At 35.5% G+C, this 25,096-nt stretch overlaps 3 protein-coding genes across 4 annotated transcripts; 2 read left to right on the top strand and 1 right to left on the bottom strand.

Moving 5' to 3' along the window:
- Window positions 1–1,014: 1,014 nt before the first annotated feature.
- Window positions 1,015–6,713, bottom strand: setd4 (SET domain containing 4). Its single transcript, XM_073842434.1, has 10 exons — window positions 6,555–6,713; window positions 6,373–6,468; window positions 5,319–5,356; window positions 5,108–5,196; window positions 4,017–4,446; window positions 2,563–2,737; window positions 2,391–2,472; window positions 2,174–2,254; window positions 1,894–2,017; window positions 1,015–1,800 (listed from the first exon to the last, which is right to left on the bottom strand). The coding sequence occupies exons 1-10, from the start codon at window positions 6,652–6,654 to the stop codon at window positions 1,669–1,671; spliced, it is 1,347 nt and encodes a 448-aa protein (XP_073698535.1). The 5' UTR covers window positions 6,655–6,713; the 3' UTR covers window positions 1,015–1,668.
- A 138-nt stretch (window positions 6,714–6,851) lies between these two features.
- cbr1 (carbonyl reductase 1) lies at window positions 6,852–10,546 on the top strand. 2 transcript variants are annotated; one of them, XM_073842387.1, is made up of 4 exons: window positions 6,852–7,010; window positions 7,127–7,425; window positions 9,060–9,167; window positions 9,247–10,546. In XM_073842387.1, the coding sequence occupies exons 2-4, from the start codon at window positions 7,140–7,142 to the stop codon at window positions 9,681–9,683; spliced, it is 831 nt and encodes a 276-aa protein (XP_073698488.1). In that variant the 5' UTR covers window positions 6,852–7,010; window positions 7,127–7,139; the 3' UTR covers window positions 9,684–10,546. The 2 variants fall into 2 exon arrangements, with proteins under 2 accessions (XP_073698488.1, XP_073698489.1); XM_073842388.1 differs by having other exon boundaries at window positions 6,884–7,010; window positions 7,110–7,425.
- Window positions 10,547–10,922: 376 nt separating this feature from the next.
- morc3b (MORC family CW-type zinc finger 3b) lies at window positions 10,923–24,353 on the top strand. Its single transcript, XM_073842569.1, has 17 exons — window positions 10,923–10,958; window positions 11,407–11,479; window positions 12,155–12,287; window positions 13,063–13,290; window positions 14,749–14,889; window positions 15,844–15,958; window positions 17,381–17,509; window positions 17,595–17,714; window positions 17,798–17,895; window positions 17,989–18,096; window positions 19,813–19,935; window positions 20,225–20,299; window positions 20,383–20,425; window positions 20,558–20,633; window positions 21,978–22,074; window positions 23,000–23,525; window positions 23,844–24,353. Exons 1-17 carry the CDS (start codon window positions 10,923–10,925, stop codon window positions 24,096–24,098), a joined length of 2,376 nt encoding a protein of 791 aa, XP_073698670.1. The 3' UTR covers window positions 24,099–24,353.
- Window positions 24,354–25,096: the final 743 nt, after the last annotated feature.

The following is a 25,096-nucleotide window of genomic DNA, read 5'->3' as shown; positions in this document are numbered from 1 at the left end:
TAAGGAAAACATTCCAGGATTTTTCTCCATATAGTGGACTTCAATAGGACTCAACGGGCCGAGGAATAAGGGTCTTATCTAGCGAAACGATTGGTCATTTTCTAAAAATAATTAAAGATTTATATACTTTTTAACCACAAATCCTTGTCTTGCACTCTACTTCATGCATTATGTAGTCACGTTGGAAAGGTCACACGTGACATAGGCGGAAGTACCGACCCAGTGTTTACAAAGCGAACGTGCAAAGAAAGTCAAAAGCCCTTTACAAATAAAAGGTAAAACAACAATGTTAGATGATTTTGAAGTTGGAGGAGAACATTAGATTAGTTTTTCGCTCTACCCTACCTTTTTAAACCAGAGTACACAGGCGAAGAACTAACCCTGTGTGACCTTAAAGAGTATATAATTTTTTATTTCTTTTTAGAAAATGATTATTTCACTGGGATCCTGTCGAGCCCATTGAAGCTGCATTGAAACTGCAATTTGGACCTTCAACTCATCGATTCCCATTAAAGTCCACTATATGGAGAAAAATCCTCAAATGTTTTCCTTAAAAACCTTAATTTCTTTTGACTGAGTGATAGTTCATGAGTCCCTTTTTTGTTCTGAACGGTTAAACTGCCAGCTGTTCTTCAGAAAAATCCTTTAGTTCCCACAAATTCTTAGTTTTTTTTTTTTTCTAGACTTTTTGTGCATTTGAACCCTTTCCAACAATGACTGTATGATTTTGGGATCCTCTTTTCACACTGAGGACAACTACGGGACTCGTATGCAACTATTACAGAAGGTTCAAACGCTCACTGATGCTTCAGAAGGAAAAAACAATGTATTAAGAGCTGGGGGTGAATACTTTTGGAATTTGAAGATCAGGGTAAATTTGACTTATTTTGTCCTCTGGGAAACACCTGTAGCTTCTGAAGGGCAGTCCTAAATGAAAAGAAATATGCTGTTCATACAAAATAAGAATAAATGTACACATCGTAATTATTTTCAAAAGTTTTCAAAGTTTCTTAATGCATCGTTTTTCCTTCTGGAGCATCAGTGAGCATTTGAGCCTTCTGTAATAGTAAATAATGTTGAAAAACCAAAGAATTAAGGATTTTTCTGAAGAACAGTGGGCAGTTTAACTGTAAGGGCAAACAAGTAGCTCATGAACAACTATCACTAAACATTTAATACACAGCTGTGGATTATTCAGGTAACAACACAGTATTAAGAATCAAGTGTATGTAAACTTTTGAACAGGGTCATTTTATAAGTAAAATATCTTAAAATATCAGAAGTAGGCTACTAAATAAAAAACAACATGCATTTTGTATAATCCCTCTTATTTTGGTTAAAATAATTAACATTTTGTAGATTCTGCAAGGTGTATGTAAACTTTCGACTGTATAGTGTTGGTTCACTATAACAGCACTGCTAGAAAAGAGCAGCATTAACATTCTTTAAAATCTCTCTATTCGTGTTACAACGTAAGGGCAATTAAATCATTAAAGTTTTTTTTTTTTTTTTTTAAACAATTAAAGTTTTGGAGGTGATTGGGTTAAGAGCTGTAGTTCATTGCTTAACCATATCTGCTGGCTCTTGGCTTGTGTTTAAATCTTGGCAGTGACAGCATGAGGCTTCTGGTTCCTCAGTGTTCTGAATGCCCTACTGTTTCCACAGTGACTATTGTCCCCAGAGGTTTTGAAGAACCACTTGTGTGTGTTCCAGAATCCTTTGCTCCTCTCGTCTCAGGCTCTCCACCACACGCAGTTGTTCAAGGCGAGACAGGTTCGCACCCCGTTTGAGCTGTGATAGCTGTACAAATGAAAAGACTCAGACTGTAAGTGCTTTCATATCTTTAATTAGACACAGGCAGCATTGAGAATGAATAGATTTAATTAGACTCACCCTCTCTAGTGCTTTGACATTGTCGTCAGTAAGGTTATTGCAAAGCTTTAGGGCAGAGCGAATGCACCACTTATCTCTATCCTGGCTCACTGCTGCCCCCAAGAGGACACTCTTCCAACTAGAACTACAGTATAGACAACAGCATTAAAATCAGTTTTGAATATATTCAAATAAATGGCATACAAGTGAGTGAAAGCAATAACAATGACATGCATTTTGCATGATCATGCAGTCAAAGTCCATGCATGCAAATAATGTGTTTAGGATGTTAACTTCTCACTATTGCTCAGGTTTTAAGGACAGCAGCCTCAGTGCAGTCATCAGTCGCCAGGAAGGGCCATCCATGCCAAACGTCAAGTTACTGTTGAAGAGTGAAAGCATATGGATTTTTGTTGTGAGTTTACAGCAAATCAGTTTAAAATCAACTCTTATCAAGAACTGCAACATTACACATTAAACTTTGAGTACAATAGCATGCAATAACTTATATTACTTACCTTAAAAAGTCATTGTCTCTTAGGTAGAGTAGCTTTTGTGTTAGCTGTTTGTCTTTTTCATCTAGACACAATTTTAGAGTTCCTACAAAAACAACAAACTGCGGTCAATGCAATTCCAGAGATTTTAATATTTGCATGTAAAATATGTAATATTTGTATGTATCTTACATACCTAAATCAACATATACTACACTCTGGGGGTTGCCAAAAGCAACAAAGCCATATTCCAGAAGTAGTCTGTGATTATCATGAGGGCCGTAATTGATGAACGCTTGCTGGAACTTCTTACAGCCTTGGACACTTTTAACCTCGTAACAGCGAGTTTCTTTGTTGAAGCCAGCTTCAACCTGCACACCAATAAAAGTTTATTGTCTCTACTTATAACTGTGCAACTTTAATGCTCTGTAAGAAAGTACATTACCATTCAAAAGGTTTTTTTTTTGAAGAAATTAATAGTTTTGTTCAGCAAGGATGCATTAAATTAATCAAAAGTGACGGTAAAGACATTTATAATGTTATAAAAGATTTCTATTAAATAAATGCAGTTCTTTTAAACTTCATATTCATTAAAGAATCCTGAAATAAATGCATCATGATTTACACAAAAATATTAACCATGACAACTGTTTTCAATACTGTTTTTTTTAACGGCAAATCAGCGTATTAGAATTATTTCTGAAGGAACACGTGACACTGAAGACTGAAGTAATGGCTGCTGAAAATTAAGCTTTGCCATCACGGAAAAAAACGTTTTTGAACAGTAAGATTTTTAATGTTTTTTAAACAAGTCATTTATTTGATCCAAAGTACAGCAAAAAAACAGCTAAATTTTAAAATATTTTTACTATATTAAATAACTATTTTCTATTTGAATATACTTTAAAATGTAATTTATTCCTGTGATTTCATAGCTGAATTTTTAGCATCATTACTCCAGTCACAAGATCCTTCAGAAATCATTCTATTTTGATTTGCTGCTCAAAAACATTTATTATTATTATTATTATTATTATTATTATTATTATTATTATTATTATTATTATTATGTTGAAAACAGCTGAGTAGATTTTTTTCAGGTTCCTATGATGAATAGAAAGTTCAGAAGAGCAGCATTTATCTGAAATAGAAACCTTTTGTAACATTAGAAATTCCTTAATCATCACTTTTGATCAAGCATCCTTGTTAAATAAAAGATTTCTTTAAAATTACATACTATACAAACTTTTGAATCGTAAATTTTAGATACATTTCAGATAAATGCCGATCTTTGGATCTTTCTCTTTATCAAAGAATCCTGAAAAATGTACCCAACTGTTTTAAATATTAATAATAATAATAATACTAAATGTTTCGCAAACAGCATATTAGAATGATTTCTGAAGGATCATGTGATACTGAAAAACTAGAGTAATGATGCTGAAAATTCAGGAATAAATAATATTTTAAAATATATTCAAATAGAAAGCTGTAATTTTATATAGTAAAAATCAGAATTTTACAGTTTTTGCTGTACTTTGGATCAAATAAATGCAGGCTTGGTGAGCAGAAGTGACTCCTTTCAAAAGCCTAAATTCCTACAGACCCCAAACTTTTGAACATTAGTGTATTTCTGATAGTTGCTCTTACTTGGACATTAGGACAGTGGTTCAGCAGGTCGAGGTATGGTGCAAGCGCATAGACATCCTTCTCCCTGGAGAGATAGTCACTCTGATCATGCTCCATGTACACCGTACGCGTATTAACGCTACACCAAGCCCACCGCAGTGCATCCTGGGTAAACAACTCATCCGTGGCATGGGTGAAGAGTGGCTGGAGGGAGCTGAAAAACATCAGTGAAGAGCAGAAGAGTTCCTGAAACTGTTCTTTCTGCTCTCTGGCTTTCTTCTGGAGACTCCTAGGCAAAAGGTCAATGATGTCTTCAGAGAAGTACACAGGGCACGTGTAGGACTTTGGAAGGATGTTAATGTAGGGATTCCACTCCGATGCATCTCCACGATGTCTTTCAGCAATGAGGAAACAACACAGAGCCAGAAGAGGAGATACAGGAGGATGCCATCTACAGGAATAAAGAGAGAGAATGCAAATTCAGAGTATTTTCAGGATGCTTCATCAATCGGCCATATTAGCGGCACTGAACGTAAACCGAACGAAACTCACATATTTTGCTGATTATTGTTGCTGAAAATGGTCAATTATTGTCATTTTTTGGGCAGTACTAAATGATTAGACCGGGATAACATTTGGAATACTACAGACTGGCAAAAGTAATAACAAATCAAGGAGAAGAGTGCAAAAAACTGAGGAACAAAAGGTGTCTGCGGTTGGCCAAACTGAATTAGGATTTCCAGGGCAAGTATCTTGACAACATTCATGTTTGTTCGATTCATTTTCAGTCAGGTAGGTGAAATATTAGGCTAATTTTTTAATTAATACTGCTCATACGTATCTTTACCACCTATTACCTTTAGTTTGTCAAAATAATGCACCCTTTCCTGAGTCCTTCTCTATATGATTTAACAGTTTCCCCATTTTTCCCCATGTTTAGACAGCATAAATTAGCTGAACAATGTATTTAGTAGTGCATTAACTGTGCAATACATGCTGTTGTTTACATCTGAGTATTGCCAATATGGCTGTGCATCTGGATAACTGACCAAATTGTGACATAAGTGCAAACCCTCTATAACAGAATACAATATAAAAATCAGTGCAAATACCTTTTTATATAGTCACCCATGTAACTCTTTAGAACTGTCCTGCTGGTCAGTAAGCATTTCTCAGGCAAGGAAATAACACTGTCTTTGGCCTGGAAAGGTAACAAATAAACATATTTTCAATGTGGTTTCGGATTTTTGGAACTAAGAACATATGTATATGCATGCATCCACATATGCACACACATACAAAGTAGCACATACAAATAATTACCTTGATAGTTTGAGTTGACATAAGCCCCCTTCCAGTATCTAAGGGGGAAAACATAAGAGTTAGTAACACAACTAAGTGTGGAAATTTAATATACAGCTGAGGTCAAAAGTTTACATCCCCCTTTCATAATCTGCAAAATGTTAACTATTTTACCCCAAATAAGAAGGATCATAAAATGCATGTTGTTTATTTAATATTGACCTGAATACGATACTTAACATAAAATATGTTTACAGATAGGTCACATAAATAATAGTTGAATTTATAAAAATTACCCCTTGATTCTTAATACTGTTGTTATTATCCACAGCTGATTTTTTTTTTTTGTTGTTGTTGTTGTAGTTGTTCGTTAGTTCCTTGTTTGCTGTAAACAGTTAAACTGCCTGCTGCTTTTTCAAAAAAAATCCCTCAGGTCCCACAAATTCTTTGGTTTTTCAGCATTTTTGTGTATTTGAACCCTTTCCAACAATGACTGTATGACTTTGAGATCAATCTTTTCACACTGAGGACAACTGAGGGCCTTATTCAAATGCTCACTGATGCTCCAGAAGGAAAAACAATGCATTAAGAGCCGGGAGTGAAGTTGTCTTCAGTGTAAAAAGATAAATCTTAAAATCATACAGTCATTGTTGGAAAGGGTTCAATTACACAAAAATGCTGAAAGAATTTGTGGGACCTGAAGGACTTTTCTGAAGAATAGCGGACAGTTTAACTGTTCAGGACAAACAATGGACTCAATAAACAACCAAACAAACAAAAAAAAAGCACATCTGTGGATCATTCAGGTAACAACACAACATTAAGAATCAAGGAGATGTAAACTTTTGAATGGAAAATTTCATAAATACAACTATTATTTTCTCTTCTGGACTATCTGTAAACATCTTTTATGTAAAATATCTAATTCAGGTCAGTACTAAATAAACAACGACATTCATTGTATAGGATCACTCTTATTTTGCTAAAATAATTATAATTTTGCAGATTCTAAAAGGGGGATGTAAACTTTTGACATCAACTGCAAAAGCCATGTATCATGGGAACTATTACTTGCCATGGAAGTTGGCAGGGATGAGAAACTGTGAGGTGAATCCCTTTTCTTTCAGCCATCTCCTCAGAAGAACAAACTGAGCCTCGTGACTCAAAGTCACTAAAGAAGCAAAATACAAACAAAACAATTCAAATATAATACACGATACTACAAAGCTGCAACATATCAGTATAGACAATGAATACCTTGGGAGACATCCTCGTGTTTTTTCCGTCTTTTTTTCCTCGCTCTTCTGCCAGCACGGCACCCGGTTTCATTAATCTTAAAGTTTCCATATGACAGCATTTCCGAAAGCGTATATGGGATGTAAAGTCATTCTACACCGCAGTTAGAAACGAAATACACATCCACATGGTCAAAAACACAGCCGGATCACGTGATGCAGTTGTCGTCGCGTCATTGTCTTAGAACCAATCGGAGTACGCGTAAAACAATATATAACATATATACGTAAAACGTTTTAAAATTGATTTACAGCTCACAACTGTTGCTGTGTCTGCAAGCAAACTTGCTGCACATGACTTGTACATCAAATTTCAAATCTTTATGCAAGTGTATTCCTTCGCGCATGCGCAGTAAGCGGCAACGCGCACCAAAACTGTCAAAAACAGAAGCGAATTGACTACCGCGGAGTAGAGCAGGTACGAGTTTTGTTTTATTAATGCTTATGTTTCCTAAATGCATTTAATTTCGTTATTTTATTATTAGTCTGCTGTCACAGAATATGGTTTTATTTTTAGTTTCTTTTTCACTGCAGACGCATCGCAGAGATGAGCAGCAGCAAAGTAGCTCTTGTCACTGGTGGAAATAAAGGCATTGGGTTCGCAATCGTGCGGGCAATGTGCAAGGGGTACACCGGGGACGTGTACCTGACAGCACGGGATGTCGGTCGAGGAACCGAGGCTATGGAAAGTCTAAAGAAGGAGGGGCTGACGCCACTCTTCCATCAGCTGGACATCACTGACCCCAACAGCGTCCGCACCGCACGGGACTTCTTCAAAGAGAAGTACGGAGGCCTGGACGTGCTCATCAACAACGCTGGAATCGCCTTCAAAGGTTACTAAATGCACCTGTTTATTAATTAACCCTCTTCATTACGTTTGTTTGGTTGAACGAAATCCTGTCAAAGTACAAACATTAAAGAAGAGGTAACGTTATTTTTGAAACAGAATATGGAATTAAAAAGGGATAATAAAGACTTATATTGTTAGAAATGATTTCTATTTTGATTTTCTATTTCAAAACTGATAATAAATCAGCATATTAGAATGATTTCTGAAGGATCATTTGACACTGAAGACTGGAGTAATGGCTGATGAAAATTCAGCAATGCGTCACAGAAATAAATTATATTTTAAAGTATATTCAAATCGGAAATCAATATTAGAAATGGCAATAATATTTCACAATATTACAGTTTTTTCTGTATTTTTAATCAAATAAATATAGCCTTGATGAGCATAAGAGACTTTACATTACAAATCTGACTGATCCCAAAACTTTTGAATTGCAGTGTATTAAATAGTACAAATATTAGGATTTTTTTTTTCTACAATTAATTAATTGTTAAAAACAGAGCAGGTTGGTAGCATTTGGTGGGAGAAATAACAAAAATCATATGTAATGTAATGGTTAAACTACTAGATGCTTGTATAATATATAAATACCCCTAAAAATATGTGACTAGTTGCTTAAAATAATATTTTCAATCGTTTTTTTTTTCTTCATTTTATTAGGATTGCATTTGTAATTGTAATTGTAAGACCTCTTGATTGTGGATGATTTTTAGATTGTACCTCTAAAAATTTTGAACTATGGATTTCTCATTCATTTTATATAGTGGTTCTTTTTGACTGTAAAAATCACAAATGTGAAATCAATTTTAGTCTTTTCTAGTCACATCTATGCTTTTCTGTTTGTGTGTGTGTGTGTGTGTGTGTGTTCATATTGCGAGTCCCACAACATCATGATGTTTTGTACCATTCTGATAAATTTAAAAAACATATATCTTGTGTCTTTTCTGCTTACCAAGCCTGCATTTATTTGATCCAAAGTACAGCAAAACAGTAAAATTCTGAAATATTTTTACTATTTAAAATTACTGTTTGTTTTCTATATATTAAAATGTAATTTATTACTGTGATTTCAAAGCTGATCCTTCAAGAATCATTGTAATACAGCATTTACCTGAAATAGAAATATTATGTAACATTATAAATGTCTTTGTCTTCACGTTTGATCAATTTAATGCATCCTTGCTAAATAAAAATAGTAATTTATAATTTCTTCTTGAATGGTATAGTGTATAATGTTACAAAAGCTTTTTATTTAGATAAATGATGATCTTTGAAGATTTCTATTCATCAAAGAATCCTAAAAACTGTTTTAAATATTAATAATAATAAAAAAGTTTCTAAACAGCAAGTCAGCATATTAGAATGATTTCTGAAGGATCATGTGACACTGAAGACTGGAGTAATGATGCTGAAAATTTAGCTTTAAGTGACAGGAATAAATTACATTTTAAAATATATTCAAATATAATACAAATATTTAAAATAGTAAAAATATTTCAACATTTTACTGTTTTTGCTGTACTTTAGATCAAATAAATGCAGGCTTGGTGACTTTTGACTGGTAGTGTACTGCGTAATGCGTAATGGAAACAATGTTTGATTTCTTCGTGGCAGTGGCAGACACGACCCCCTTTGCCATCCAAGCAGATGTGACACTGAAGACCAATTTCTTTGCTACCAGAGATATGTGCAATGTGTTCTTGCCCATTATCAAACCAGGAGGTAAGTCATGGCAGTTACACCTTGCAGAACCTGCTTGTCAGGTGATTTTTGTCTCCTTCACAGTAATATTTCTTTCCAGGTCGGATAGTGAACGTCTCCAGCGTAATGGGCTCGGTGGCTCTAAGCCGCTGCAGTCCAGAACTCCAGGCCCGTTTCCGAAGTGATGACATCACAGAGGAAGAACTGGTTGGGCTGATGGAGCGATTCGTTCGTGAAACTCAAGAAGGGGTCCACGCGGAGCGAGGTTGGCCTAGCACTGCATACGGGGTCTCCAAAACCGGCCTCACCACCCTGACTAGAATCATGGCCAGAAATCTGACAAAAGAAAGGCCTGGAGATTACATCCTATGCAATGCCTGCTGTCCAGGATGGGTCAGGACTGACATGGCTGGACCAAATGCAACCAAGTCACCAGATGAGGGCGCCGTCACTCCAGTGTACTTGGCTTTGCTGTCTGCTGGGGCTAAAGAGCCTCATGGGCAGTTTGTTTCAGAGAAGAAAGTGCAGCCATGGTGAGAGCTAGAAAGAGTTGTGTATGTTTGTTTTGCAAAGCTGGAGTCAAGTTCAGTCACACCCAGAAACCCTTCAAGATTTAGACAGGCCTTAAAACATTGACCAACGACTTCAGGTACTCCAGAAAGTTACTGTAGCCATTTCTTATTGTAAATATAACACAAAAAGCTTTAATATTTGATCAAACTTTTGGTGAATTCACCAAAAAAGTGAATTGCAGAGAATGTGCTTAACCCCAGGTCATCCAAGTTGTAGAGTATGTTTCTTCTTTGAAACAGATTTGGAGAAATTTTGCAGTTCATCACTTGCTCACCAATGGATCCTCTGCAGTGAATGGGTGCCGTCGGAGTGAAAGTCCAACAGGTTTATGTTTGTTACAAACATGTAACTTTTCACTTAACAAGATGTTAATTGATGGACTGGGGTTGTGTGGATTACTTGAGGATTATTGTGATGTTGCTCATTCTGACGGCACCCATTCACTATAGAGGATCCATTGGAGAACAAAGATGTAATGATACATTTCTCCAAATCTGTTCTAATGAAGAAAAAAACTTGTCTACATTTTGGATAAAATAAGTACATTTTAAGCAACTTTTCCTTAAAGATTGAGACATATAGTTTAGAACTCCAGCTTGTTTATGTGATAAGTATTTGGAGATGGAAAATGCATTGATGCAAACATTGGTAACTACATCAATTAATTCTGAATTATTATTCAGTTTTACTCAGTTGATTGTAACAGTCATCTTATTAGGTTCAAATTGTGTGTTGTATCTATAAATAATGCTAATAAAAAATTCACTAATCTGCAAAAGAAAGAAAACAAAAACAAATGTGAATTAAAATAAAATAAAATTCCATGATTTTTCTCTCCTAGTTGTATTGCTTCCTCTTGTTATATATGTGATGCATATGTCCACAGAGTTTGGAAGAGGCCACTGAATATCCAGTATCCTCGCTATGTCTGTTATATACAGTATATACAATAGCACCTGCTTAAATAAAAGCAGCATTTGTGAGACGTAAATAAAAAGGTGTCAGGTTACACGTTTGTACCAGCATTTACTGCTCACAACAATATGTGAGGAACTCCTTTAGAAGTCTCAGCGGGTGCATAGCTGGAATATGAGGGAAGAGTGTGTGCTATATCTGGACACAGACAGCAAACGGTCCTCAGTAAGTTAACAAACCTTCCTCTGCAGCTTTCTTCAATATCTAACATAGGTCGTCCAGAAAAAAATGGCAAATGGAAAACGTGGCATTCCTCTGAGCACAGTAAGTAAAATGCATTTATCAGTTTTGTTTTAGTTTAAGTTGTCCTGTATTTTTCTGGTATTTCTTGGATTTAAAAAAAATGGAATTAAAAAAATTGTAATTTGATATATTTTGTTAAAAATGTCATTTTTAAAAATCATTATTTATAATATTCTACTTCAAAATTAAATTCCACAACAATATCCAAAATGTACAAATTTTGTGACTTTGTAAAGTCACAAATACTTATAAAGAAATGTCAATTAATGCATTGAATTCAACCAAACTTTGAGTTATAAAGTAAAAAATAATTCTAAATCTTTTTTTACAATTTTGAAAATCAGTGTAGTAATTGCAAGATGCATTTTAAAATAAATAATTAGCAAAATGCATAAAACAACTTATTGCTTTTAAATGAAAATTTTCACATTTTGCAATTAGCATCCTATTTATTTATTTTTTTATGCAGATCAGTCCAAAATTTCTTCACGCTAATTCCACAAGTCACACTTGGCCATTTAGTGCTATAGCTGAGCTGATCGGTAAGTTCCCTAAATCCCTCTTATGTCGACTTATACTACCAGTAAAAAGTTTTTGAACGGTAAGATTTTTAATGTTTTTTAAAAAAGCCTACATTTATTTGATTTAAAGTACAGCAAAACAGTAACTCTTTGGAATATTTTTGCTATTTAAAATAGCGGTTTTCTATTTAAATTTATTTTAAGATGTAATTTATTCCTGTGATTTAATTGTTAGCATCATTAGCATCAAAAAGCTTGGATTTAAAAAAGAGAATTAAAAAAAAGTGATTGTTGTTGCATTTTTTCATTATAATTTGATATATTGTATTGTTAAAATATCATTATTTATTATATTCCACCTCAAAATTAAATTCTACAATTCAGTTTTGAAATCACAGGAATAAATTAAATTTTATAATATATTCAAACAGAAAACAGTTTTTAAAAGTAATGTATTTAAAATGTAATGTATTTAAAAACTGTACTGTTTTTGCTGTGGCTTGGTGAACATAAGAGATTTCTTTACTGTTCAAAAACTTTTGACTGGGAGTGCATTTGATAATGTTTAAACAAGTTAAAATTTTAGGTTTTCATCAAAGCCTTTTCATTATGCTAGTGTCATATTTTAAAACAGCTTCATTAGCTGTTCCAGTTTATTTGATATATTCTTTAGTTTGTCAACTAATTTTGTTGCAGATAATGCTTATGACCCAGATGTTCATGCCAGACAGATCTGGATAGACTGGACACGCATCAGAGGACTAGACTGCCTCTCGTTTATGGATAACGGGGAGGGTTTGACCAGAGCCAGACTGCATAAGATGCTCAGGTACAAAACACTACAGCCTAGCCTCGCCTGTCCATTTACTTAAGCTAATTTATTATTCATTTTAAGTACAGCAAGTAAAAAGTGTGTGAAATGGACTTGTAATTACTGGTTGCTATAATTGCGGGAGAATTAAGAAGTCTTATTCAGTTAATTCAAGGGATTCACAGTGGTCTTATGTCATTAGCACTAAAAGCCTATAACATTAAACCAACACTGGCTGCTGGGGCCCACTGCCAGAATAATTAAGGACACCTAATTGGCTTCTTGTAATCACTATACTTATCATGCTGTGGATGAATGCGGTTACTTATTAGCGTAAACTTTTGAGCAGGTGATCTGTTAAGTAATTTCTTAATGAAAGTATGATCAGATGTGTGATATACTGCTATAGATGTACCATTCAACAAGGCTGCATTTATGTGATCGAAAATATAAAACAAAAAATGTATTTTATTCCTGTGAAAAAACTGTGTAAAACCGAATTTTCTGTATTATTACTCCAGTCTTAAGTGTCACATGAAATCATTCTTATGCAGTTTGAAAACATTTGAAAATTTGAATTTCTCACTAATTCAAGTTTATGCCTGATATTTCGGACTTTGTAAGTCAATTTAACTCAACAATAGTGAGTTTGTCCATTTTGAGTGGAAAAAAATAGAGAAGTATGGGATAAAAACTCATGATTCTAATCAGAAATCATTCTAATATGCTGATTTGAAAACATTTGAATACTAGTATATGTAATGCATTTTCTCTGATGTTTTTTGTGTTTAAGCTTTGGTTTCAGTGATAAGAAAGCAGCGAAATTTCACATTCCGGTTGGTGTGTATGGCAATGGGTTTAAATCAGGGTCCATGCGTCTGGGAAAAGATGCCATTGTTTTCACAAAGACCAGAGACACAATGAGTGTAGGACTTCTCTCCCAGTCTTACCTTGAAGCCATCGGAGCACAACGAGTCTTGGTGCCCATGATCACATTTAGACGTGATGGACATAACCAGTAATCTTCCACAGTTTTCTTTTCAGTTTTATTAAAGTTATTGCAAAGATCTCGAATGACATTGAGTGAGTATTTAAATTGCATTTATGTGGATGTACAGTCAATCCCGAAATTATTCATACCCCTGGCAAATTCTGACTTGAAGTTACTTTTATTCAACCAACATTTTTTTTTTTGACCGGAAATCCCACAGGCAAATGTACAAAAGGGAAACATTGTGGAAAAAATATTTCTCAGCTTTTATTTACATTTGAACTAAAAGTAGCATGTCCAAAATTATTCATACCCTTTTGCAAACTCTCAGAGTCTATGGGAAAATCCAAAGTTCTATACCATTCCAAATAGTCCAAGCTGTTCTAAAGCATCCTAATTACCCTGATTCATTGGGAACAGCTGTTTTAATCAACTCAACAGGTGAAAAACAGAAGCTCTCTGCTGTTGGTTCGTGGACAGTGATGGCTAAGACAAAGAAGCTCACTGAGGACCTGCGGCTGTGCATTGTGGCTGCTTACAAGTCAGTAAAGTGCTATAAGACCATATCTAAATGTTTTGACGTTCCAGTGGCTACAGTGCAAAGTATTATTAAAAAATACAAGATGTTCCGCACTGTGAAAAATCTCAGAGGACGTGGTCGGAAACCAAAAGTGACAACTGTGCTGGCCAGGAGGATAGTGAGAGAGGTAAATAGAATCCAAGGATCACCACCAAGGCCATCCTAAAGAATCTGGGCTCTGCTGGTGGCAACATCTCAATGCAGACAGTCCAACGGACACTGCAGACCGCTGGGTTCCATGGACGCAGACCAAGGAGGACACCATTTCTCCAGATAAGGCACACTTCTGGTCTTCTGTTTTATGGTCAGATGAAACAAAAGTTGAATTGTTTGGCCACAATGATGTAGCCTTCATTTGACGTAAAAAAGGAGAAGTAAAATCACAGTAAACAGCACCTTGAAAAAGGAGCAATACATCAAAATTCTCAACAACAACAACACAGCCAGAGTCCTGACTTAAATCCAATTGAGAATCTGTGGAGGGAGCTAAAGATCAGGGTGACGGCAAGGAGACCCTCCAACCTAAAGAAGTTGGAGCTCATCGCTAAAGATGAATGGGCAAAAATACCAGTGGAGACATGCAAAAAGCTGGTCAACAATTATAGGAAGCGTTTGATTGCTGTAATAGCCAATAAGCTTTTCTATTGATTATTGAGAAGGGTATGAATAATTTTGGACATGCCACTTTTTGTTCAAATGTAAATAAAAGATGAGTAATAATTTTTTTCACAATGATTCCTCTTGTACATCGTCTTATTATCTTCTGGGAGATGTCATTTCTAATAAAAAAAACCCTGGTTGAATAAAAGTAACTTTAAGTCAGAATTTGCCAGGAGTATGAATATTTTCGGACTTGACTGTATTTCTTAAGCTTTGACATAAACTGAAGTCTTGACCTTTGATCTCACTAGTGTGGAGGATGGAGCCAGTCTAAGAGCGATCCTTGCATACTCGCTCTTCAACTCAGAGAAAGATCTGTTTGCAGAGCTGCGCGCCATCAGTGCTGCCGGACCCACAGGAACACGCATCATTATCTGGAACCTTCGCAAGTAAGCAACTCTGGATACAAGCAGAAATGGATGCAAAATATTGATCAAAAGTAACAGCAAAGACATTTATAGTGTTACAGAATAGACCAATTTGGAGTAGACAGAAAATACTGGTAACAAGTGGAGTGAAACGGGTAAAATCCATGGAATAAGAGATAAAATACATTGTTGTGCATTTGGATGTCAGAATCGGAATGTAAATCATGTTTATGGAATACTGTCATCAAAAACGCCAATTGAAGCTAAACACAGAAATTTAAACAGACAGAATATGGATAACACCTGCTATGGTTACTCTACTTTTAAAGCATTCATTTGATTTAAGCAATACATAATATTCACAGATGCAGTTTATAGGGGACATAATATATCAGCCCTACAGTTACAACATGAAATACATATCTTATCTCACAGTTCTGACTTTTTTCTTGCAAATGCAAGTTTATATCTCTATTTTCAGACTTTACAACTCAATTTACCTCAACAATAGTGAGTTTGTCAATTCTGATGGGAAAAAAGCCATAAGTGTGGAATATAATATATTATATCATATAAGTTGATTTTTCTTATCAGAATTGTGAAATATAATCTTGGAATTGTGAGAATAAAATTTGAATTTTGAAATATAAACTCAAATTTACCTTTTTTCTTTTATTCCATGGCTTCATAGACTGCTACTTGAAAACTGTCATTTTCTGCCACCAGATAGGCTCTGCCCACACAAAAAAAACCTCATCACTGTTTGCAAACACCGACTTCTATATTTCTATTTCAGATAAAATGTAAATTTTCAGAATTGCCTCTCTTGAAAGAGAAAATAGTTACTTTAAATGTTTTTATAAAACAAATTTGTTACAAAATTCAAAAATCATTTCAAAAAGAGATTTTCAACGTTAAAAAATCTTGCTAACACTAAACTTGTGAACAGTAGTGAATAAATTGTGTGTTTTTCAGGTCCACAAAGGGCGAGACTGAATTTGACTTTGACACAGATAAATATGACATTCTGATCAGGGCGAACATCTGTGACAAGAGCAACATGACCCCAGAAAGCGAATACTCCTTACGGGTGAGCAGAGCACATCTCACAAGAATGTGGAATGCAATTATATATATTATATACTATAATAGTAGAAATATACATCATTGTGTCTATGTTTTTAATGAAAAGAGGCAAATACAGTTGAGGTCAAAAGTTTGCATAAATTTTGCAGAATCTGCAAAATGTTAATTATTTTACCAAAATAAGAGGGGTCATACAAAATGCATGTTATTTTTTATTTAGTACTGACCTGAATAAGATATTTCACATAAAAGATGTTTACATATAGTCCACAAGAAAATATATTAGATATTTTTAGATCCATCTGAGGAAAACTGAGGGACTCATATGCAACTACTACAGAAGGTTCACTGATGTTTCAGAAGGAAATACAATGCATTAAGAGCTGGGGGTGTAAACTTTTGAAAAGAATGAAGGTGTGTTCATTTTTCTTATTTTGCCTAATTATTATATTTTTGTCATTTAGTACTTCCCTTCAGAAGCTACAGAAGATACTTGCATGTTTTCCAGAAGACAAAATAAGTTAAATTTACCCTGATCTTCAAATTCAAAAAGTTTTCACCCCTGGCTCTTAATGCATTGTGTGTTTGAACCTTCTGTAATAGTTGCATATGAGTCCCTCAGTTGTCCTCAATGTGAAAAGATGGATCTCAAAATCACACAGTCATTCAAATTCACAAAAATACTGAAAAACCAAAGAATTTGTGGGACCTGAAGGATTTTTCTGAAAAACAGCAGGCAGTTTAACTGTTCAGAATAAACAAGGGGCTCATGAACAACTATCACTAAACAAAAAAGCTGTGGATCATTCAGGTAACAACACAGTATTAAGAATTAAGTGTATGTAAACTTTTGAACAGGGTCATTTTTAAAAATGCACCCCTGTTTGCTCTTGTGGACTATATGTAAAAATATCGCATTCAGGTCAGTAATAAATAAAAATGCATTTTGACAAAACTGAGATTTATACATCATATGAAAGCTAAATAAATAAGCTTTCTATTGATGTATGGTTTGTTAGGATAGGACAATATTTGGCCGAGATACATCTATTTGAAATCAGAAATCTGAGGATGCAAAAAAATCAAAAAGACTGAGAAAATCACCTTTAAAGTTGTCCAAATTAGGTTCTTAACAATGCATATTACAAGTCAAAAATTACATTTTGATATGTTTACAGTAGGAATTTTACAAAAAATCTTCATGGAACATGAACTTTACTTAATTTCTTAATGATTTTTGGCATAAAAGAAAAATCAAAAATTTTGACCCATGCTATGTATTTTTGGCTATTGCTACTAATATACCCCAGCGACTTAAGACTGGTTTTGTGGTCCAGGGTCACATTTGTAAAGGGAGGGGATGTAAAATAGGCTGTTTGATGACGGGTTAGGAGGAATATTGATTCTTTATGTATTTGTAATGTAGGCATACTGTAGCATCCTATACCTGAAGCCTCGCATGCAGATCATTATTCGAGGCCAAAGAGTGAAGAGTCAGCTGATATCCAAAAGTCTGGCTCATATCGCACAGGACAACTACAGACCTTCATTCCTTGTATCCTTACAAAATATATTGTTTCTTGGAGTGCACACACATATAACATCATTACCATCTCAGCTTTTCTTAACTCAGGGTTTAGAACAAGCGTGTGCGCATCACTTTCGGATACAACACCCAAAGCAAAGAGCATTATGGGATTATGATGTACCATAAAAACAGGCTAATAAAGCCATATGTGAAAGTGAGCTGCCAATGTAAGGTAACCAGAAACGATTGCATGTTTCTTCTGCTTCCTTTACCCATAAATTCAATACTAAAAGCCGTGGTTTGCGTTTATAACAGGCCGAAAGAAAAGGTGTGGGCGTTATTGGTGTTATAGAGTGCAATTTCCTTCAGCCCACTCACAACAAACAAGACTTTGATGACACCGATAAATACAGGTGCGCTCAACAAACGCTGTTTATCACTCTGCTGGTGTTTACCCCAAATGATGCCTTTGGGTTACTTTGATGGAAAGGCACTATTTTGTACAGGAAGATCATGCACAACCTCAGCATAAAGCTGGAGGAGTATTGGAACGAAATCCGCTACAAGCGAAAGAAAGAGGACCCAAAGTGCACAGTAGCAATAGAGGATGTGCTGTGAGTATTGATGTCAATAACTGTTAGTAACCAAAAATCACAGTGTTTAAATGACATTTCTAGCTAATTTAAAGAAGTAGTTCACCCAGAAGTGAAAAGTCTGCAATTATTTATTCACCCTTATGTTGTTCCAGTCTCATATGAAACACGTGTGTTACTGTTAACCAAAACAATTAAAAATCATTCAGTAATTGGAAAAAAAGCTTAATTATAATAAAATAAAATATTAGAGAAAAAATATGGCAACTAGCTGAAATAAATATATACACTACCAGTCAAAAGTTTTTGAACAGTAAGCGTTTTAATGTTTTGTTTTTTTTTCAAATGTTTTTCACCAAGTCTGCATTTATTTGATCTGAAGTACAACAAACATTGCAAACTTGTGAAATATTTGTACTATTTAAAATAAGTGTTTTCTAATTGAATATATTTTAAAATCTCAATTGATTTCAAATCATTACTCCAGTCACATGATCCTTCAGAATAGTATAATTTTTTTCCCAGGTTTCTTTAATGAATAAAAAGTTGAGAAGAACAGTGTTTATCTATAATAGAAATCTTTTGTAACATTATAAATGCCTTTATCATCACTTTTGATCAATTTAAAGCATTCTTGCTAAATAAAAGTATTCATTTCTATAAATTCTTTCCTCGAAAATAATTAAAATAAATAAATAATGACTCCAAGCTTTTGAATGGTATAGTGTATATGTTACAAAAGATTTTTATTTCAGATAAATGTCGATCTTTTTCATCAAAGAATCCTGAAAATAATTATTTGACTGTTTTAAATATTGATATTAATAATAATAATAATAATAAGTGTTTCTTGAAGAGCAAATCAGAATATTAGAATGATTTCTGAAGGATCACGTGACACTGAAGACTGGAGTTAATGATGCTGAAAATGTAGCTTTGATCACAGGAATGAAATACATTTTAAAATATATTCAAATAGAAAACTGTTTTTTAAATAGTAAAAATATTAAAAAATTGTGCTTGCTGTATGTGTATATATACATGAAAATAAATATAATAAATAAACACATAATAGAATGATTAAAGCCTAAACTAAAATTAAAATTAAAATTTGGCACAAAATGAGCCATTTTGCAAAATGTCACTCCTTGAATGAGCTTTGATGCTTTTAAGACATCAAAAAGATGCAAAACCACATATGCTTTGAATTCCAAATCCTTTAAAGTCACACAAAGACTTCTGGCAACTAAATGGTCCAAAATGTTAGTAATTATACAATGAAAATTGTGACATTCAGGTTATACTGTAAAAAATTGCTGCCTCAATTGAATCATTTCAATATAAATGAGTTGAAGTAATGTAAAAACGCATGTTGTCGTGACTTTTCTTTTTTTCTTTTTTTTTTTTTTACATTGTAGCTACCTGAGATGTTCATCAAGTGATTTGAAGTAATGAAGTGATTTGTAAATGGATCATTAATGGTTTTGCGAACCACATTATCTGATTCATTAAAATGATACTTTATAGTGCTTTCGTTTGTTTTCTGAAGCTTGAACGCTCCAGTCAGCATCCGCTGTAAACCACATTCTTCACAATTTCTCCTTTTGTGTTCCTTGGATGACAAAAAGTCTTAGTTTTGGAAAAACAAGAGGGTGAGGAAATGTTGACAGAGTTTTCACTTCTATGTAAACTATCCCTTCAGTGTTTTCTAATGTTACCTTTGTCTTCTTCTGGAAGGAAAGTTCCAGATCAAGTGTGGGTTCAATGTGACAGCTGCTTGAAGTGGAGGAGGCTTCCAGATGCCATCACTGAGCTGCCGGATAAATGGTTCTGCAGCATGAACTATGACCCACAGTTCAGGTGACGGCAAACTAAATAGTTATGCAATGATATCATGAGTAAGAAGGGAAAGATTTGACTTGGTCTGAGACATCTGAGATGTATGAAGGTTAAAGAAACCAAAAGGAAGCCAATTATTCAAGCTCAGCTGATGGGAAGGAATAACTGCAATTGCTTCTATAGTAGGTCATTAGATACAGTATTTTTAGTTCAGCCCCACATGACATTTTGTTTTGTTATGCCAACCTCCATGCTGGCTTTCTCAAAATGCTGTATGTTTTCATTGATTGTCACCTTACTCACCACACAGGAGCTGCTTGGTAGAGGAAGAACTAGAAGATGAGGAGGAAGATCAGAAGTCGTACCCTAAACCCTTTAAACGCCAGTATGTGATATGGTCACTGGTTCTTGACATTATTAAGAATACCAGAATGATTATGATATTTGTCACATTCTGTTTTTATTCAGAAGGAGAAATACAAAGAGTCTGCTTGAGGAGAACGTTCCAGATGTAAGAATATTTACAACTCACAGATTCTCTCATTAGGTGCATTTGTAAAAGTGTTTTCATTCAATGTTTTATCATTCATTAAGCTCAAAATTCATCAAAAAGGAAAATCAGAGTCTTGTGTTCTCCTTTCAGAGCACACAGACTCAAGAGCAGCCAGCGTTAACAGCCACTCAGGCACCCAGACATCCACCAGCCTCTGTTATGTCTGGTAAAGATGCAATGCCACATAAAAGCCATAGTAAAATAGCTTTGACCCGCCTTACCGGGTGGTTTGAGAGGCTCTGATGTGGCTTTTAGTTGTGCTAATGAAATGCCTCATTAGACCCCTTAAACTTTGGCTTTTCATGACAATCCGTGTGTGTATAGTTTTTTCTCAGTTGTAGTGAGAATCAACACTGAGGGTCACATTTTGAAAAATACAAGATTTGAGTATGTAATAGTGTTTCCTTCATTTGGGATAAGTATGTGGAAACATATATAGTGCCTTGCTAAAGTATTCATATTCCTTCATTCCTTTCATGTTTTGTTATTTTGCAGCCTTATGTTAAAGTGCTTTAGATTTCTTTTTCCCCACATCAATCTACACTCCATAGACCACAATGACAACACACAAAGCAGATTTGTAACAACTTTGATAACTTATTAGAAATGAAACACTGAAATTACTTTATTGCATAATTTAGCTCAGGAGCATTCATATCACCTGTAGATGTTACTACACTTCAAGTGGTGTTAACCTGTGGCAAATTAATTTGAATCATTATGATTTGGAAAGGCACAGCTGAAAATGCATATCAGAGCAAAAACCAAGCCCTGAGGTCAAAAGAACTGCCTGTGAAGCTCAGAAACAGGATTGTGTAAAGGCACAGACCTGAGGAAGAGTTCAGACAAACTTTTGCTGCATTGAAGGTTCACAGTAGCATGTAGCCTCCAATATTCATAATGGAAGAAGTTTGGAACAACCAGGACTCTTCTTAGAGTTGGCCTCCTGGCCAAACTGAGCAATTGATGGAGAATGGCTTTGGCTAGAGTTGTGACCAAGAACCTGATGGTTATTCTAGTTGAGCTCCATGATCATATATGCAGATGGGAGAAACTTACAGAAGGACAAACATCACTGCAACATTTCACCACTCTGGGCTTTATAGCGGTGTGGCCAAACTCAATCCTCTCCTCAGTGAAAACACATGAAAACACACTTGGAATTTGCAACAAAGCACCTAAAGATCTCTCAGACTGGTAGAAACAAGATTTTCTGGTCTGATGAACCTCAATTCCAACTCATGTTTGGAGGAAACCAGGGACTGCTCACCACCTGAAGAGTACATCCCAAAAGTAAAGTGTGCTGGTAGCAACCTCATGCTGTGGGGCTGTTTTTCAGTGGCAGGGACTCATCAGAGTAGAAGAAAAGCTCAACACAGCAAAATATAGAGATAGCCCAAGTGAAAACCTAGTCCAGAGCATTCAGAACCTCAGACTGGACAGAAGGTTCATCTTCCGAAAGGACAATAACCAGCAAGAGTGACGTATAAACTCTGCAAATGTCCTTTAGTTGCCCAGCCACAACCTGGGCTTGAACCCAATCAAATATTTCTGGAGAAACCCGAAAATGCCTGCCAGCCCCCATCCAAGCTGGCAGAGCTTGAGAGGTGAAAGGTAAGGAGTAGAATGGCAGATAACGGTCAAATGCAGATGTGCAAATCTTGTTGCATTATATCCAAAAAGACTGTAAGGCTATAAGTGCTTCAGTACCGAGTTGAATAGTACTGAGGGTATGAATACTTATGCAATGTACTTATTTCAGTGTTTTATTTTTAATAAATTTGCAAAGTTGTCACAAATCTGTTTTGTGCTTTGTCATTACGGTGTATGGAGTATAGACTGATGTGCTATTTAAAAAAGTCTTTAAAGCAGTTTAACATAGAGCTGCAACATATCAAAAAGTGAAAACCTGTGTAAATGCATCTTTTCACTGTATTTTCTGTAACTTAAAGAGACTGCTCACCCAAAATCTGAAAATCTTTCATTAATTACTCACCCTCATATCGTTCCAAACCTGAAAGACCTTTGTTCACCTTCAGAACGCAAATGAAGATATTTTTTATGAAATCTGAGAGCTTTCCGTCCCTGCAAAGACAGCAATGCAACTGACATGTTTAAAGCCCAGAAAGGAAGTAAGGACATTGATCAAATAGTCCATGTGACATCAGTGATACCTTTCTGGGCCTTCATCAGTTGTGTTGCTGTCTAAGCAGGGTCAGAAAGCTCTCAGATTTCATTAATGTCTTAATTTGTGTTTGGCAGATGAACTAAGGTCTTACAGGTTTGGAACGAGCAATTAATGACAGAATTTTTATTTTTGGGTGAACTATTCCTTTAAGTATTCATTTTGTGTTTAGGACGGTCTTTAGCTGAGAGGTCCCCATTGCCGCTCATTAACCTGACTGCTCTTTCAAACTCTCTAAGAGGGTAGGGATAATATAACTTGTGATTGTTCATACATATTTAAAAAAGTAAACATGTTTCATATAACATTTATAAAGCTACATTTATGTTTTATTTCTCTATTTCTAGAGCAAAACAGAAGTTTTCTGCCATAGAAACACAGATGGAGGTGACGCCATCCTTTCCTGTCCTCTCTCTCACCCTGCCACAAGAGTTCTCCTCTCAGACACTCTGGCCTGATTTGAATGAGGAGAGAAAGTCTCTCACTCAATTCGACACACTCGTGAGCAAAGCTGCGTGCGGCATGATGGAAGGAATTGAGTCGCATCAGGGGCCCGCTGCTGCAGAGGAGACATGTGAAAGAGATGCATCATCTGGGACAGGGAGGGAATACAGCTCAGCTGCGGAGCAGATAATTGAATTGCCCCTGAAAAATGAGAGGAAAGGGGTGGTGCATCATGAAGGTCATGCTGATGATGAAGAAGAGGAGGTAGAAGAGAAATGTAGCTTGACAGAGGTGCAACAGTGGCAGGATGAGCTAATGGAGCTGATGCACGAGACGGCGGAGGAGAGAGATGCGTGCCGTCAGGAACTGGAGGTGCTTAGAGAGCACATCGCCGCCCTGGAGGACGAAAGGAGTCAGTTTATCAGCAGGGTAGGAGGCAGAGGTGATCCATTTAAGCTGTGGGATGGTTGTCATCGCCCTCAATTATTAAGTTATGGTAACACTTTACAATAAGGTCTCATTGGTTAAAGGGATAGCTCACCCAAAAATGTAAATTCTGTCATTACCACTCTAGCAACACCTTAGCCACTGTATAGCAGCACCCTAGCAACCACCCAAAAACAACCTTGCATTATGCCAGTGACTTTTGCACAGTTAAGCACCATGCATACTGTGTTCTGCAACTATAAATTTCCATTTATGCATGTTTTACTTAAATATATTGAATTGTGTCTGTGCTGTGTCTAGCTGGAGAGTGTCGAGGAGGAGAAGAGCAGGCTTTCTGCCTTGTGTGATCAGCTGAGGAGTCAACTGTCAGAGCTCAGGGATCACAGCCAGAGAGGAAAGGAAGACAAAGACGACAGCTCTAAACTGAGAACACTGCGTCTAAACCTCAGCCGTCTGCTGGTGTCTTTCATTCCTTCTCTTCATCTTGAGCATGTGGACTACAACAGTGATGTCATAGATACCATCCTCATCCAGGTTCTAGAAAATATCACTTAAAATGCAGTCTCTCTCATTTACAATGTCAGCACTGATTCTTACTGAGAATGGAAATGACTAAACATTTGTATATACACCAGGAATCTCGTGTTAGAGTAAAAAAAAAAAATATTGGGTAAAATTGTTACAATTTCTAATAAACTTTGTCATACAGGATCATAAAACGCATAACGCATGTTATTTTTGATTTAGTACTGACCTGAATAAGATATTTCACATAAAAGACGTTTACATATACTCCACAAGAGAAAATAATAGTTGAACTTATAAAATTGACCCCGTTCAAAAGTTTTCATACGCTTAATCCTTAATGCTGTGTTGTTACCTGAATGATCCACAGCTGGATTTTTTTGTCCCTTGTTTGTTCTAACCAGCTAAACTGCCCACTGTTCTTCAGAAAAATCCCTTAGGTCCCACAAATTCTTTGTTTTGTTTGAAAGCTCAACAATGACTGTATGATTTTGAGATCCATCTTCTCACACTGAGAATAACTATTACAGAAGGTTCAAACACTCACTGATGCTTCAGAAGGAAACACAATGCATTAAAAGCTGGGGGTGAAAACTTTTGGAATTTGAAGATCAGGATAAATTTAACTTATTTTGTCTGCTGGGAAACATGTAAGTATCTTCTGCAGCTGAAGGGCAGTACTAAATGGAAAAAAATATGATATTTAGGCAAAATAAGAAAATGTACACATCTTCATTCTGTTCAAAAGTTTTCACCCCCTGGCTCTTAATGCATCGTGTTTCCTTCTGAAGAATCAGTGAGTGTTTGAACCTTCTGTAATAGTTGCATTTAAGTCACTCAGTTGTCCTCAGTGTGAAAAGATGAATCTCAATATCATACAGTCATTGCTGGAAAGGGTTCAAATACACAAAAATGCTGAAAAACCAAAGAATTTGTGGGACCTGAAGGGCTTTTCTGAAGAACAGCAGGCAGTTTAACTGTTCAGGACAAACAAGGGACTCATGAACAACTATCACTAACCAAAAAAA

The sequence above is a fragment of the Garra rufa genome, chromosome 6 (assembly GCF_049309525.1).
Source record: "Garra rufa chromosome 6, GarRuf1.0, whole genome shotgun sequence".
Classification (NCBI taxonomy): Eukaryota; Metazoa; Chordata; class Actinopteri; order Cypriniformes; family Cyprinidae; genus Garra; species Garra rufa.
Note: the sequence above shows the minus strand (reverse complement) of the source record. Positions and strands in the feature narration are given on the sequence as shown.